The sequence below is a fragment of the Dipteris shenzhenensis genome, chromosome 20 (assembly GCF_047967505.1).
Source record: "Dipteris shenzhenensis isolate YYH24624 ecotype China chromosome 20, Dip_SZ_1.0, whole genome shotgun sequence".
NCBI lineage: Eukaryota > Viridiplantae > Streptophyta > Polypodiopsida > Gleicheniales > Dipteridaceae > Dipteris > Dipteris shenzhenensis.
In genome coordinates, this window is record NC_141615.1 from 46062221 (window position 1) to 46078010 (window position 15790).

General features: G+C 41.5%; 1 protein-coding gene across 4 annotated transcripts; it reads right to left on the reverse strand.

The window, feature by feature from the left end:
• Positions 1–642: 642 nt before the first annotated feature.
• On the reverse strand, positions 643–4990 carry LOC147889738 (uncharacterized). 4 transcript variants are annotated; one of them, XR_015542829.1, is made up of 3 exons: positions 2951–4990; positions 1268–1644; positions 643–1051 (listed from the first exon to the last, which is right to left on the reverse strand). XR_015542829.1 is itself a non-coding variant. In XM_087391142.1 (2 exons), exon 1 carries the CDS (start codon positions 4605–4607, stop codon positions 2979–2981), a length of 1629 nt encoding a protein of 542 aa, XP_087247268.1. In that variant the 5' UTR covers positions 4608–4990; the 3' UTR covers positions 643–1638; positions 2951–2978. The 4 variants fall into 4 exon arrangements, 2 of the variants coding, with proteins under 2 accessions (XP_087247268.1, XP_087247267.1); XR_015542828.1 differs by having other exon boundaries at positions 643–1173; XM_087391142.1 differs by having other exon boundaries at positions 643–1638.
• Positions 4991–15790: the final 10800 nt, after the last annotated feature.

The following is a 15790-nucleotide window of genomic DNA, read 5'->3' on the forward strand; positions in this document are numbered from 1 at the left end:
CCTGTGATGCCACAATCTTTCAAGCTGCAAATAAATGTGACAGCATCTGGAGAGACATCCTCCAGTTGCATCTTTCTAAAACAGTCCAGTGCTTCCTCACCAAGCCCTTGCTGCACATATCCTGCAATTAGTGCACTCCATGAAACTACATCTCGAACTGGAAGCTTGTCAAACACTTCCTGCGCTTTTGCAAGCAAGCCACATTTGGCATACATGTCAACCAAGGTATTGCCAACAAAAGAATCTCTTTCCAGCCCCTTTCTTGCAATCTTGCCATGTATTTCTTTGCCCTTGTTTATGGCTCCTGTGCTTGCACAAGCTTTCAAGCTGCAAACAAATGTGACAGCATCAGGAGACAAACCCTCCAGTTGCATCTGTTCCAAACAGTCCAGCACTTCCTCACCAAGCCCATGCTCAGCATAGCCTTCCATTAGTGCACTCCACAAGAATACATCTCGGACTAGAAGCTTGTCAAACACTTCCTGTGCTGTTGCAAGCAAGCCACCTTTGGCATACATGTCCACCAAGATGCTGCCAATAAAAGGGCCCCTTTCCAATTCCTTTCTAGCAATCTCACCACGGATTTCTCGACCCTTGTCTATGTTTCCTGTGCTAAGCTTTCAAACTGCAAACAAACGTGATAGCATCTGGAACCACACCCTCCAGTCGCATATGTTTAAAACAGTTCAGCGCTTCCTCACCTAGCCTGTGCTCCACATACCCTGCGATTAGTGCATTCCACGAGACGGCATTTTGAACTGGAAGCTTGTCAAGTACCTCCCATGCTTTTGCAAGTGAGCCAAATTTGGCATACATGTCGACCAAGGTGTTGCCAACAAAAGGGTCATTTTCCAACCCCTTTCTGGCAATCTCAGAGTGTATGTCTCGGCCCTTGTGTATGGCTCCTCTACTGCCACAAGCTTTCAAGCTGCAAACACACATGACAGCATCTGTAGAGACACACCCTTCCGTTGCATCTGTTCAAAACAGTTCAGAGCATCCTCAACACGCCCATGCTCCACATATCCAGTGATAAGTACATTCCAGGAGACTACATCATGAACAGGAAGCTTGTCAAACACTTCCCTTGCTTTTGCAAGGAAATGACATTTAGCATACATGTCCACCAAGGTACTCTTCCGCAAAAAAGGGTCCATGTGCATACAAAATGTGCTACAAATGCTCAACAACAACAAGACATTTAGTATCGTACAATATATTTTGAACAACAATAAAAACTCAAAGTTGTAGGTATTCAAGTAATAACCATGTATTGTGTCAAGTTTGTCTTGCCCCATGCCTTTTCATAGCTAGTGTAGAACTCTGTCACAACTGCCTCAAATTTCTCGACATCCCCATCTTCAAACCTTGCTTTTTGCAACAAAGGTGCTAGGCGATCAAGTGCCAACCATGCTTTGGCCTTTGCCACCCTTGCTTGTCCTGAAGAGCCTCGATCAGGTACAGCTGCATGAAGCTTTCTCCACACCTCAAAATCTATACCCAGGTGACCTCTCTGGGTATGATTAGATAAGAACTTTCTGGCTTTTGCACCTCCAAAACATGGTTTGCTAGGAACATTTCCTGTCTTCCCTGATCTTTTCAAGTCCTTCTCGATCTTCACTTGACCACAATGTAAACCTGCATCTAAAAGCACTTGCTCTATTTTTTTAATAGTTCTTTCACTGTCTAATGTTGGTTTCATAATCCATGCAAATTCGATGTACATGTAGACTAGTTTCTCAATTATTCTAACCAGCGCATGCAAAACACAAATATGAACTCTGATCAAAGGGATAGAAAGAATTGGATCCCAATTAGGATCTACAAACGAGAAAGCGCAATTACGTGTATTGCAAAAGTGACAAGGGAGGTATATATCGTTAAATTATATGAGGGATTCATACAACATGTTAAGCTGCAACTGAACTTTCCTACATTAGAGAAAAGTGCATACAAATATGTCAACAACTCGTGGGATCAAGTTTTCCCAACACAACTACTCATTTTTAAAGGCTTTTACCTTCTAAATCTACGTTCATGAAGTGGATCCTTCCAAACTCCCTAGCGTAATCGTAAGCAATTGCAGAAAGCACATATAGCAATGTTTTCGTATGCATATCATAAGCCAAAAATTGCCAACAGATACTACAAGATTGCAAGCATATGTACCACAAGCTTGACAGAGACGCCACATACTACAATATTGTCATCCAAAGGTCTATATACACAAGCAATTTCCATATGGAAATGTTGTGACGATTCACGGAAAAAAGTCGGGTATTGTGTTAGCCTCTAGTTGTGCCAACAATCGTAACTTCACATAAGGGTTAGGAGTGACACAAAAGCTTTCCAACAAGATTGATATGAATGCTTTCGTAGGTAAAACTCAATACCGAGCATCATCGTCAAAAAATTTCAAACATTCAATATAAAATCTCGTGTTGTCGGCAGGCAAGATCAAGAGCTACTAGTAAGCAAAGCTTGGCATCATAACAAGTCACCTGTAACTCAACAACACAACACAATTAAATTGTGCTAAACCAAGTAAATGGCTATGTGGTTGCCTAAAAGGAGGTCGTAAGATTGTAATCAAGAGAACAAACGAGAATCACTCAAGCAAGTGCTTAAGCTATTTGATCCAAGAGATCAAATACAAATAGAGCCCGACACTCGAAAGCAAATACAGAAGGGGCAATGCATGGATGGCACGTCTAGCATGTACACCAGTTTGCATGGAATCCATGATTGGGGAGTTCCAAATAAGGTGAGAAGATGATCCACTCAGACTGAACTCCAGCAAATTGAATCACAAGTCATTTCCAAAATTTGAAAACCCAAAAAATAGGTCAGAAATTTACATACGGATCATAGTATCATCACTAAAGCACTTGCCTCGATAGCTGCAGAGCTAATAAAGTGCACTCTACACAAAGAGTCTGTGGCATTTTACCATGTAGAATCTTTTGGGCTGATTTCAATCAGATGTGTGGTACGATGTAATCAAGTATCGATCCAGTGGGTGAAGAAAAATGAGTGCATCCACCCATGTTCCAACGGATGGCTGTTCCTGCAGATGCCAAGATAACACTAGTGAAGTACAAGGTGGGTGCTAAAGAAAATACAAGGAAGTCTGAAGGAGAGTCTTCGGAATCGGTAACACGGGAGCCTGTTTTGAGTAGGTAGAGACCATGGGCGAAGCAACAGAGAATGAGCGGGATCATAGAAAACCACCAGGAAGCGAAAGGGCTACAAGGGGAGGAATGGAGGAGGATGAAGAAATGAGAGAAAGAGTAAGGGATGGAGGGAAAGCATGAGATGAAGAGAGGGGCGGCAAGGATGAATTTAAGAAAGCGGGTGGGGCGTGCAGGGTCAAGGGATGGTTCGTCGGGGAGTGTGGGAATGGTAGAACGCCAGAGGGAGGCTTGCTGAGGAGTAAGGTGGATAAGAAGTGGACGCTCAAAAAACGCCACCGCTCCAGCAAAGAGTTGTAGCGACGCTAACAAAAGCATAGTGAGTGCCGACGTGGAGGCAATCAGTTCGATGGGGCTGATAGACAGCGGCCCCAACATGCATAGCCGCACAAGGAGAGGCACTACGTAGCCCAAACCTTGTATGCCGAATAATACCATCTCTAGACTGCTCTTCTTTCGCAGCACCCTCAGCTGCTCGTACTCCGGAACAAGCCCCAGTAGCACCAGTGCTGCTCGCTCTTTGTATTCCCAAATCCTCACTCTAATATACATCGCCACCCCATCTTCCCCTTTTCGGCGTGTATCTTCTACATCATCTGGGTGCGCTCCTGATGCTCCTCCCTCTGTTGTAGATCGACGTATGCTGTTGATAAGGAGCTGCGGTGGGAAAATCTCCACTGGATGCAGTTCCATCAATGCTCTTATCTCCTTTGCCGATACCAACTCTGATCCCTCCGCCTCCGCCTCCACTTTGCGCCGCTCCTGATTTCCTATTGCTTGGTCCTCGGTTTCCCGCTCCTGCTCCTCTTCCACCTCCACTAATGCCTCTTCCTCCCCCACTTCATCCTTTATCTGATCGGATTTTGGCTCCTCCACCTCCTTCACCACTTCGTGCCCCTCATCTAGCAATCCTTGCTCCTCCTGCAAATCTACCTCCATCACCGCCTCCTTGCAGCGCTGCTCTAGTTCGACCCCCACCTCCTCGCCTATCTCCTCTTGTTGGGGATTGAATATGACCGTATCATTACTGTTTAGTACATGAATTAGCAAGTCGCACGCAGATAGAATACCAAATGCAGCTGGCTGCTCCTTGACCTTCCTCACTACGTCCTGCAATTTGTCGTGCATGTCATCAACATTTGTCGCCATGACAAACTGTCTAAATGCTCGAGTGCGTATAAGGGCAACAATGCCATACCAGGCAAAGACGGGGTTTAGCAGCATGGAGATGGCTAATGATGCCAATCGCATTACATGCCGACGCCATCCTTCGACGCCCTCAGCAAGCCAAGTTTCGATACCCACTGCTTGGACGGCAGAGAGAGCCAACGTAGAAAATGCACTCAACAGAGAGTGCGCCAGCGGCCTTGGACAGCACCCATAGGCCAAGCACATATCATTGCCGCTTTTTTCCATTGCCGCTAATCTGCCCTTGTCTCGGCGCAATTCATTGCACGATAGATAAGCTCGCCGTTGTCGATGATCGTTCACGAAAGATATCGTTGAGGGAAATATCTCCCTCCCTCCCTGGGTAAATACCTCTCTGCCTGATCGTTCTCTCCGCCCCTCCCTCCCTGATAGCTCCCATATAAGACGGGAAATTGCAATCCTGATAGTGTGCTACAGGGATTAACGAGCAGCAGGAGGTAAAATGGTGGCTGTCAGGAGTCTCGGGAAAGGGAGACAAGTGAGAGGCGCTAGGAAGCAGAGGGAGAGGGGCCTAAGGGGAGGGAGTGAGGGGGGCTGAGCGATGCGGAGGGGGAGGCGATATACACTACGTGAGAGAGATAGAGAGAGAGAAAGATAGAGGGGAAGCAACCGGTTTTGGAAGCAATTTGTTAGCGTGGAAGTGCAGCGTATCGTGATGTTTCTCCCAAAGGACGCTACCTCTCTCTCTCTCTCTCTCGTCTCTAATGTAGTTTCTTGGGACCCTCGAGGTTAGGAGGTTTACAAACACGCGTGATAACGACCAAATCGCTCTTTCCAACAGTCCAACTGAAGTCTCTAGGTTACGATGGCCAGTCATGTGAACCCTTGTGTTGCGAGTCTCCTCTAGTGACAGCATGAACATAGCATTCCCCTTACCAAAGGAATCGTTGCAACCTCCACTCCTATTCTTCCTACTGCGGCGTTTACTCTGCTCCCTATTGCGGATGGAGTCACACCTCGGGGAGTGTGTACGTGCCTGTGGATGTGAAGGGATATGTGATTGTGTTTGGGAGGGGATATGTGAGAGTGTGTGTGTGAGGGAGAATATCTCCTCAATGGCAGTGGGATGGGAGATGCCACGGGTCTCGGCCTCGCAGGCATAGAAAGTTGGGGGTGACCTGCATGCTCATAAAAGAAGTGGTCGGAAAGACCGTACTAGGGTGTCTGGGAGGGGGATTGGAGCGGCAAGCTCAATTGGTCCAGGATTGTGCCCAAAGTGATTTAACATCTCCGTCATCCAAGCGGCATATGCAAATGGATATGATGATGAACCTAGATTCATGGTTAATTGCAAGAAAAGTATTTGTGTGCATCATGCATCAGAAAATTTTGTATCATGCTTCAAGAACGCGTATAGAAACACGTGTAGGAGGGCGTGTACATTGTGTAATTATAGGCTAGACGGAAGCATACATGTGCTCCTTCGAGAACTCTTTAAACAAACGATCGATCGACCGATTACCAATAACAAAATGACAAGGCCAAACAGAACTATTTTTTTCGTGACAATTTGCAAGAAGCACATATTTGTAGAAGACAAAGGAAGCACCACAAACACTTGAATAAACAAAGGAAAGCAAAGGAAAATGGCAAGGTCACTCACCTCTTGAGTGCAAGAGACCACTAACTGATATTCAAGCACTCACGGTGAGTGGTGGCACTCGCAAACGAAGAGTCCTTGCAATAAGGTATGGTTTCTAAAAAGCAATGTTGATTTATGTTGTTTGGAATCATTATCATGTTGTAATGATCTTTTGTATCTTTATTTTAGGAATTTATTTAAAGAAGCATCTGGTGGTGGTGATGCTGACGACTTTGGGAGTATATTAAGTGCATGTATGAAGAGACGTGATCCAAAATGGAAGAAATTACGAGTGCCCTTCACAAACGAAATCGTGAAGGATATTACTAAGCTTATGAGCAATGAAGAGGGACAAAATTCATGTGATGAACTAAGCACAAAAGGATACAATGCATTCTACCAATTGCTGAAAGATACACTTCACACACATGGTATAACAAAGAGCATTTTTCCCGTCCCCAAAAAACTACAATTTGCAAAAAGAACATGCAATGATGAGTTGAAGGGTAAAATCAGAGAATTCATATGTATCAATGATACATTGACCATAGGATCTTTGGGAAAAAAGCGAGGGAAAGATGAGAACATTGCCTATTCATACAATGAGTTCAATAATATATTTAGTGATTTGCGGTGGCTTCAACAAGCTATGATTTTATTTTATGGCCTTCTTGATCAATATAAGGAAATTAAAAATGATTGTTCTTAAGATGGATGAGTGTTAGATTGTGAAGAATAAGAGATTAGAAAGAATGAGTATTACACTCATGAATGAAGCAATGGAATATGCAAAATGTGAGCCATCTTTTATGATTGATGATACCATACAAAAAACTAATCCAACATTTAGTGTTCAATCTGAGAAAGAGTTGTGGTGGCTTGGGGCATTTGAGGTGCCAAAAGAGACAAATGAGGTGCTTACTTGGGTTTTTGAGGTGCTTACTTGGGGCATTTGAGGTGCCAAAAGAGACAAATGAGGTGCTTACTTGGACTACTAATGTCACGAAAGAATAAATTCAAGGGCAAGGATTGGAGGTTGAAGGATTGGGAACTTTTACAGCTGATTTGACATTTGGAAGGAGACTTGAAACAATCAAGTGTGTACTTGGTTGTGAACAAGGTGCTAACACTCTTAACCCTTGTTCATTTTGTATGAGGATGGTAAGATACAAAAAATCAAAGGGAGGTAAGCAGAGTAATCCTCAGAATCAAGGTGATAAGGACACAATAAATGGGGGCACTAACAATTGGACTGGTGGTGTTATGTCAGCCAATATGCTAGCTGAGCCTAACATGCATTTAATTGAAAATGTTCACTTTTGCACTTTACATGCATTCATGCAGGTATTTGACCACCTACTAGAGTGTCACATTGATTATGCTTTAACAATGCAAGGTAAAGAAAGACAACATGCAGCTCTTTGAAAGGTAGAGGATCTCCTAAAATCAATTGACTACCATGGTGGAAATGTGCAAATTGTTATTGATAAGAAAGCCTCCAAAAGGAGTTATGAAATTGCACAAAAAGTATCCATGAGTGGAGCTAAAGCAAAACATCTTTTGGAGAGACCTAAAAAAATGAAGTACTTTGCAAAGCCTTGGGAACTTTGGAAAGATTTGTGTAACTATATAAATTTTGACTGCACTGAACGAAGTCTTGTGGTAACTCATAAAAACTTTTGGTTTTCATTCAATAAAAAGATGAAATTGATGAACAAACCAAGGAAAACCTTAGAAGATCGCAATAGTTTTAAAGAGGTGCTTCGAGAATTTACAAAGGCCATGGTGGATGCATGGGGTGAAATTAACATTACACATTACATGATATAATTTCTTCATTATTTTTATGAAGTTGCATTTAAATAGTCTTAATTATGATGTGACCTTCTCATTGCTTTTGCAACATATACTATATGCCCACGCTACATATTTTATGAATGAATATGGTTCTCTTGACATGTGGAGCACACAAGGAATAGAAAAGTCACACTATCGAGTGAGAGGAGTATACTTAAAAAATACGAGACATGGAGGAGGCAAAACTCGTTCAAATTATCTTGTAGAGATGTTTAATTGGTCTTACAGAAAATTATCTATGGAAAAAGCTCAAACAAGCAAAATACAAGGTAGCAAGAAATGAAGCTAAAACACGGTCATCATTAAAATGCATGGAGATTTTCACGAAGGCTGGAAGGAAAATTTTGGAATTAATTTATAATGATTTCAAAATGTATCACATTGCAAATAAAAAGATGTCTTCATATGTACATCATTAGAGCGAATCACTCTTCAACTGCTTGACACCTGAGTCTTCATCTTTTGGCATTTCTCCTCTGTAATGTAAGAATTTCTTGCGAGTATAACCATGTAGGGATTCAACACTTTTTATGCCATGACCAAGGGCATAGGTAGAATAGCTTTGTGTTCATTCTCTGACTCAAGAAAATCATTTGTTGAAATGCACATATTTGCAATAATTGCAAGTGCACAATCCTCCCTTAAATTACAAAGTTTCTGTATATGAGAGGGGTATATAAATTTTTTTATTGATCAAAATTAAAGGCAAGCTAAAGATGACAAGACTAGAGGTAATCAATTCTTGTGAAATAGGTGTAGAGTTACATCAATAACAATGTATGAGCTTCCTTTCCTTAGTAGGTGAAACAAGGTCAAAGATCTCGTTCTCCTCTTTAGCTTCTATTTCAACTACATGGAGTTTAGGGCCCTTGCTTGAAGTTTCATCTCCATCGATGGGATCTTTCGAGTTTGCATGAAGATATAGATATGCAAGAAATGCTACATAGCACTCCATCATCATGCAATCCAAGTTGTCAACTGGACAGTCCATCAAAATGAACTTTAATTCCTTTTTATTTGGGAATATGTACCATCTTTTCTTGATGTTGGCCATTTTAGATGGTGTAATAGCCAAGCTGACATAGTGAACATACTCCACAAAATCACAAGGCAAAATCTGTTGACCAATGATGTATCTTTCTGTAGTGTGGTCGAAACAAGACATAATAGTATCTCTTAGAACAAATGGCACATTGAACATAGGGTACACATTGTCAATGTAATCCTCTTTTCCTGCCCTATTCAACAAATCAAGCAGTCTCTCTTTTGGCGAGGGCTCATCCTTCACTTCCTCCAAAAGAAGATCATCCTCATCATTATTAGGGTTGTATCCCTAGAGAGACGTACCAATACCCGACATTTTATACAAATATACAAGCTGAATGATGGAGTGAGCATGATTGTGATGAGTGTGGAGCAACAAAAGACACAAAATTGTGATGGGTGTGGTAATAATCTTTTTATGAAACATGTGCTTAATATTCCAACAAGAAAAGATCCGATTAGAAAACCATTTGTGTGTCATTGCCCATGGAGTGAAGAGACATATTCAATCAAGGCAAAGACCCCTCTTCAATCTGTGGGTGGTGAGACCAAGTTTTCATATAAGATTTCTAAATGACTAAAAATCCATAGTACCTCCATGGAACACAAAACATCCATATAATCCTCTTAAAAAACCTTGATGATTATCTTCTAATGACACGTGATCCTTTTTCCATCAATAAAAGATTTAATTCAAAAAACCATTTGTGTCTCATCGCCCATGGAGCTAAGAGACATATCCATTTAGGGCAAGGCCCCTCTTTGCTCTGTGGGCGGTGAGACCTAGTTTCAGGAACAAATTTATAAAAGGTTGCATATCCATGGTAAAATCTCCTCAAAAAAACCATTTGATTGTCTCTTTGCCCATGTAGCAAAAAGATAGATTCAACAAGGGCCAAGGCCCCTCTTCGCTCTGTGGGTGGTGAAATCATGTTTCAAAAAAAGATTTCTAAATAACTGCACAAACATAGAACCTCTTCATATGGAAAACAATAGAGACCAAAAACCTTGAAGTTATGTCTTTGAAAACACCTTTTATAATTACCTTCCTATGAAACTTGATTTAAAAAACCACGTAAGGATCTCATTGCCCACAAAGCAAGGAAATAGATCCATTTAGGGCAAAGTCCCCTCTTCGCTCCGTGGCCGGTGAGACAAAGTTTCAAGAGCAAGGCAAGAGGAGGGACCAGAAAGACAAATTTTTACCTAGATCGCATCTGAGGTGTATTGATTTTTCCTAGAGCAAGGCAAGAGGAGCAACCAGAGAGTTTATGGTGCTTTGGCATGCAATAGGTTGTGGAAGGAGGATTGGGCTATTGTTTAGCATAGGCATCATCAGTGAAGGAATGTTGAGGGTAGTGGATGTGTCCTTTCTTGCTACATCATGCATATCAATCCAAAAATTTTCTTCGTAATGTCAAACCTGCAACAACATGGGTTAAGATTTTAAAGTGACTATGTGTTCATATTGCAACAAGAAAATATTGATTCAAAAAACCATTTAAGAGTCTCATTGCCCATGGAGCGAAGAGACAAATCCATTCAAGGCAATGTCTCCTCTTCGCTCCATGGGTGGTGAGACAAAGTTTCAAGAGAATATTTCAAAAAGGTTGGATTTCCCCAGTTTTTTCCTTGAAAAAACCATTTGTCTCATTGCCCACGGACCGAAGAGAGGGATCCATTCAAGGCAAAGTCCCCTCTTCACTCCATGGGTGGAGAGACAAAGTTTCAAGAGAATATCTCAAAAAGGTTGCATATTCATGGACAATTCCTTTAAAAAAATCATTTGATTGTCTCATCGCCAAATTCAATAAGGGCCAAGGCTCCTCTTCGCTCTGTGGGTAGTGATAAAATATTTCAAGAGAAAATTTCAAAAAAATTGCATACTTAGGATCATCTCCTTTAAAAGACCATTTGATTGGCTCATTGCCCATGGAGTTGAGAGACAAATTCAATAATAGCCAAGGCTCCTCTTGGCTCCGTGGATGGAGAGATCAAGTTCCAAGAAGAGGTTTCTAAATACTTGCACAACCATAGTACCTTTTCATGGAAAACTGTAGAAACAAAATCTTGATAGTAATCTACTTGAAAAAACATTTATAAAAAGAGCAAGAATCAAAAGATCCCATCTAGACCACATCAAACTTGTGGCAAAAGAAAACACCCAAGAACATGAGGTGCAGTCTTGAATAGCACGAGAGAGGAGCTAGATTTGGAAATTTTGGAGCAACAAAAAAAAAAGTGGACCACTAATAAAGCCTTTATATAGGACTCAGATGCAACGGTCATACACATCATCACCAATAGTTATGTGCCACATGTTAGGTAGCAATTCGATCACATTTAGGGCTAACATCACAAACACGTGTCACTAATCTTTTTTTTTTTCCACATGTGAGTGAGGTCACTAGCCATTTTTTCCCATATGTGAGTGATGTCACTAGTCGTTTTTCCCCACGTGTGAGAAAATCTATAAAAGGGCTTTCTAGAGATCATTTGTCGTTTTCTCTTCTGACTCCCGTATTCCTTGTTAGACACCAAAAGTTGTCCCTTGTGACAAATCACCCCTAGATGCCTCCGTGCTACCGACACCCAAGAACAGTATATCTTCATCTATTCTCCTTCATGCTGCTACCAATGTTTGATTTATTGCCCACAAAGTGAAGAGGGGCATTTGTCCTGATTGAATAAGCATCTTTGCTCCATGGGCGATACGACACACGGAGGTAAATATTTTTAAAAATATATGATTTTCAAGTTGGGCTCTTTGTGCAAGATGGTCTTCAAGTTTCAAAGAGAAAGATTAAAAGGATTTGATTTAAAGAACCCCACTATTGTTCTTTGAACAAGATGTCTTTATGTTTCTTATTGCCCATGGAGCAAAGAGGGGCTCTCGATCTGATTGAAATTGGCTCTTCGCTCCGCGGGCGATAAGACACCCAGCAAAGACTAAGCAACTGCAAGAGGACTTAAGAACTTCCATTTTGTACAAGTTGTCCCCTCCACATGTGTCTTATCGCCCACGAAGCGAAGAGGGGATTTTGCCTTGAAAGAAAAGGGCTCTTTGCTCCGTGGGCAATTAGGCACATTGTTGCTCATTCTAAATCCAATATTTTCTCATTATTGATATTTGAAGCACTTTTTCCAAGAAAGAAAAGGGCTCTTTGATTCATGGGCGATTAGGCACATTGTTGCTCATTCTAAATCCAATATTTTCTCATTGCTTATATTTGAAGCATTTTTTCCAAGAAGTTGAGTTAAGAACTTCAATTTTGCACAAGTGGTATGCAACAATTGTAAAGTTTCCTCCAAGTGTCTTATCGCCCACACAAGAAAAAGGGGCTTTTGCCCTGAAAGAAAAGGGCTCTTCGCTCCGTGGGCAACTAGGCACACTATTGTTCATTCTTAATCCAATATTTTTGTTACACCCTGTGACATAGCTCTACCTCATGTGTATATCATTTTTGTGTACATTGTAAAACAAGTTCAATGTGAAAGGAATGATAGGCCATGGGCCAAAGGATTGAAAAGAAAGAACCAAGGGGCCATTTTTGCACCTTAGTGTCAAAAAGAGAAGTAAGAGTGGTAAAAGGATTAGGGTTGGACCTCCCTTCAAAAGGTAGTTGTATAAAGGCCAAGAGTTTGACTTTGGTCTTCATTCTTTCATTTGTGGAATAGAGAACTTGAGCTTCCTTCAACTCTTGTTGTGTGGCTTGTCCATTGTCTCTCTCCCTATCACTCTTGTTGCATTGCTATGAATCGATTTCCCTTTCATCACACTCATGCTTTCCTCTCAACTCCTCCTGAATCCCCTCCCTTCTCCCCTCTGATTCGATTGCAATGAGGAAAGGATCCAAGGACGGTGTTCATAACACCATCAAAAGATTGCACATGCGAACGACTCTCACAAGGAATGAGCTTGGAGGATGAGCTCTCCATAGTGGCTTGGCTAGATGATCCCCACGACACGTTAGTCTCCTCTTGGGACCTTAACATCTTTGGCACCATTACTAGGGAAATAAGGCCAATCTTGCTTGTTCTTGTGTTTCATTTCCTTGCTTTTACCCTTGACAACTGGTAGTTCGGTTGCACAAGGAGAGTAGAGAAAAAAGGGGCCAAGGGGCTATTAATCTTGAAATTTGAGATTATTTGTGTTGTTTTTATGCATAAAAAGCTTAGATTTATGTTAGTTAGTGTCTTGGCATAAAAAACAACCTATTACTTGCTGCATTTGGAGTAGATTTGCTCTTCGAAATGAGTTTGGGATTCAAAAAGTGTCAAATATCATCTCGCCCAAAAATGCAGAATAGGGTTAGTATTGCATTGTGCATGCATCACAAATTTGAAAAAACACAAAAAATTGTGTCAAATGACCAAAAACTAGTCAGGAAGCAAGGGTGCTACATTAGCTCCAACAATCACTACCAGCTATCACCTACCACCTGTCAAAGAATTTGATGCTCCAACTGTCCTCGTTATTGTAGCATGCTATAATAATTATTGAACTAAAATTGATCAAATACATTTGCATCGGGAAACAGACATCTAATTGATACTAGATCTAGCATCAAAACTAATTAACATAGTGTCTGTTATTGCAACGCGCTGCAATAATTTTCTACTCTGATCTTGACCAAAATTGCACAGTGAATCGAAAATGCTAAAAACAATGAAAAAATATAGCCAGTAGCTCAGAAGCTAGGGCACTACAATAACTAATGCATCACACTGCAATAATTTGTGGCTCTGAATCTGGTCAAAATTGAACATCTGGCTGACAGATCACTGAAGTCCCTAGATCAAACTTCATTTCCAGAAATCTCCCTGCTGCAATAGGCACGTTGCATTAACTAATGCATTGTGCTACAATAACAATTGCATTAAAACCTGTTCAAATTCGCATATCTTGCTTGGAAAATCTTGTTTTTGCCTAAGCATAGCTGACTTGACCAACAAAACACTGCATTAGCCCAGACTAGGCAGAATGTTGCATTACCATTTATTGCAATGTGCTACAATACTTCTTGCACTGAATAGTCATATAACTGGCATTGCCTAGGCTAGCAAACTAACAACAAGTCTGAAACAATACCTGAAATTCAAAATCATACATGCACCTCAGATCCGAAAGGATCTTAGACTTAGAAGTAGATCTCAAAGATAGTGCATCAAATTACGACTTGAGTAGCTACTTGCCAAGTTGGAATTTGATAAGAGAAAGATCATCATTTGGTAGTAGATCAAGTGTACTAGGACCTCCCTTTGAGAAAGACTCCAGTACATATGATACTATGAGAATGGACAAAAATCCTTGTAATCCGAATGACATACATGTGTCAGTTGTTCCAGACTCAAAAATGCAATCACCAGTGCAATCCACTTCCAATATGATCTATGAAGGGATATTTAGCTTCTTTGGAAGATTTGGCCCTAGAGCATGTTCGTCTGAAGCTACCAGAGAAGAGAAACCATTTGCTTCTACATACCCCGTGACATCAGCACCATCAATGAATAGACCACCTACCATCACAAAGTCAACTGCACGGGTGACGACACCACCCTTAGAAATAGACCTAAGGTCTCAGAACCTTCCAGAGATGGCAAGAGTTCCCTTCGAGTTCGGATTTGATAGGGAAGCCGGACCATCACAACCACCAAGAGCATACCAAGTGTACAAAGAGGCAAGACTAACAGGGTTTACTTCATGGTTTCCACCACCTCCCATCAGAACAAGAAGTCAGGAAAGGCCACAGCCTTCGAGATCGTCATTGTACACCAATGCATATTTCGAACAACAAATGGGTTTCGGTATCGTTGATCCAAGACTAGAATAGCCGAGACCAATACCAATATTAACCCAAGTATGGCCTACACTAGCAACTTCATATGTGGATCTGAATTTTGGTGTCCAATAGCAGAGGCCACTGCAAACGCCTCCTTCACAACCCTATCCATAGTATCAACCATATCAACCTCCACAATAACAATACTACACTCAACCAAAACCCAACCCAACAGCACCTCCTATTCATCAAACAGTGTTTTCAGATGAGGCCTTGAGAACCTTGGTACAAGTAATAGGAAGGGGGGTGCAAGCGCCATCCATAGTTCCTACAGCAAGAGAGAACAATGGATCCATGAATAGAGCCATAGCCATTGTGAAATTGATTGCCAAATTTCATGTAGAGAGTGATCCTGTCATTTGTGTCGAGCGCTTCGAGCAAGTGTGTGTGGCATTTGGAGACGTCTCTGATTCAGACAAAGTAGGAGCATTTGGAATACAATTGCATGGCAAGGCAGGAGCGTGGTATTGTACTCTTAAGCTTGAAGAGAAGGACACATGGGACACACTATGGGAGTCATTCATCTTGGAGTATTATCCAAAAGGTCCAAAGTGGAGTCCTATAGACCAATTGAATCAAGTCAAATAGGGCAAGCATTCCCTATGGGATTACATCGCATGAATCAAACATTTAAACGCACTATGTGAGCCACATGAAAGGTTCAGTGATGAGCAACTCTTACCTCAATTCTTATTGGGGTTAAGAAGTCCAAAGCTACATGATCAACTTACGGTGTTGAACATTACCTCATTTGAAACATGCAATAAGAAAGCCATTAGATTGGGAGACAACATGAGAGAGGGCAACGAGAATAGTTCTACATCAGTTCCCTCGATCATGGAATCCAAAAATTCAGATGCAACATCATCTCACAATTCTAAGGAAACATCCAAGGATGTTAAGGGAATGGGTGCCGATGAGTTAGCAGACCTCATTGTGGCAAGGTTGAATCCACGAGCCAAGGGTGCAGCTCAAAGGGATCAACAAGTCACGCACACTTATACCCAAGAAGAGATATGGTTTAGTGTTCAATATGTGTTGGAAACCATCCTTCTAATGAATGT

Bases quoted from the DNA above. Each gene is read 5' to 3' on its own strand.
- LOC147889738 (XM_087391142.1), bottom strand. From the start codon at position 4,607: ATGGAAAAAAGCGGCAATGATATGTGCTTGGCCTATGGGTGCTGTCCA.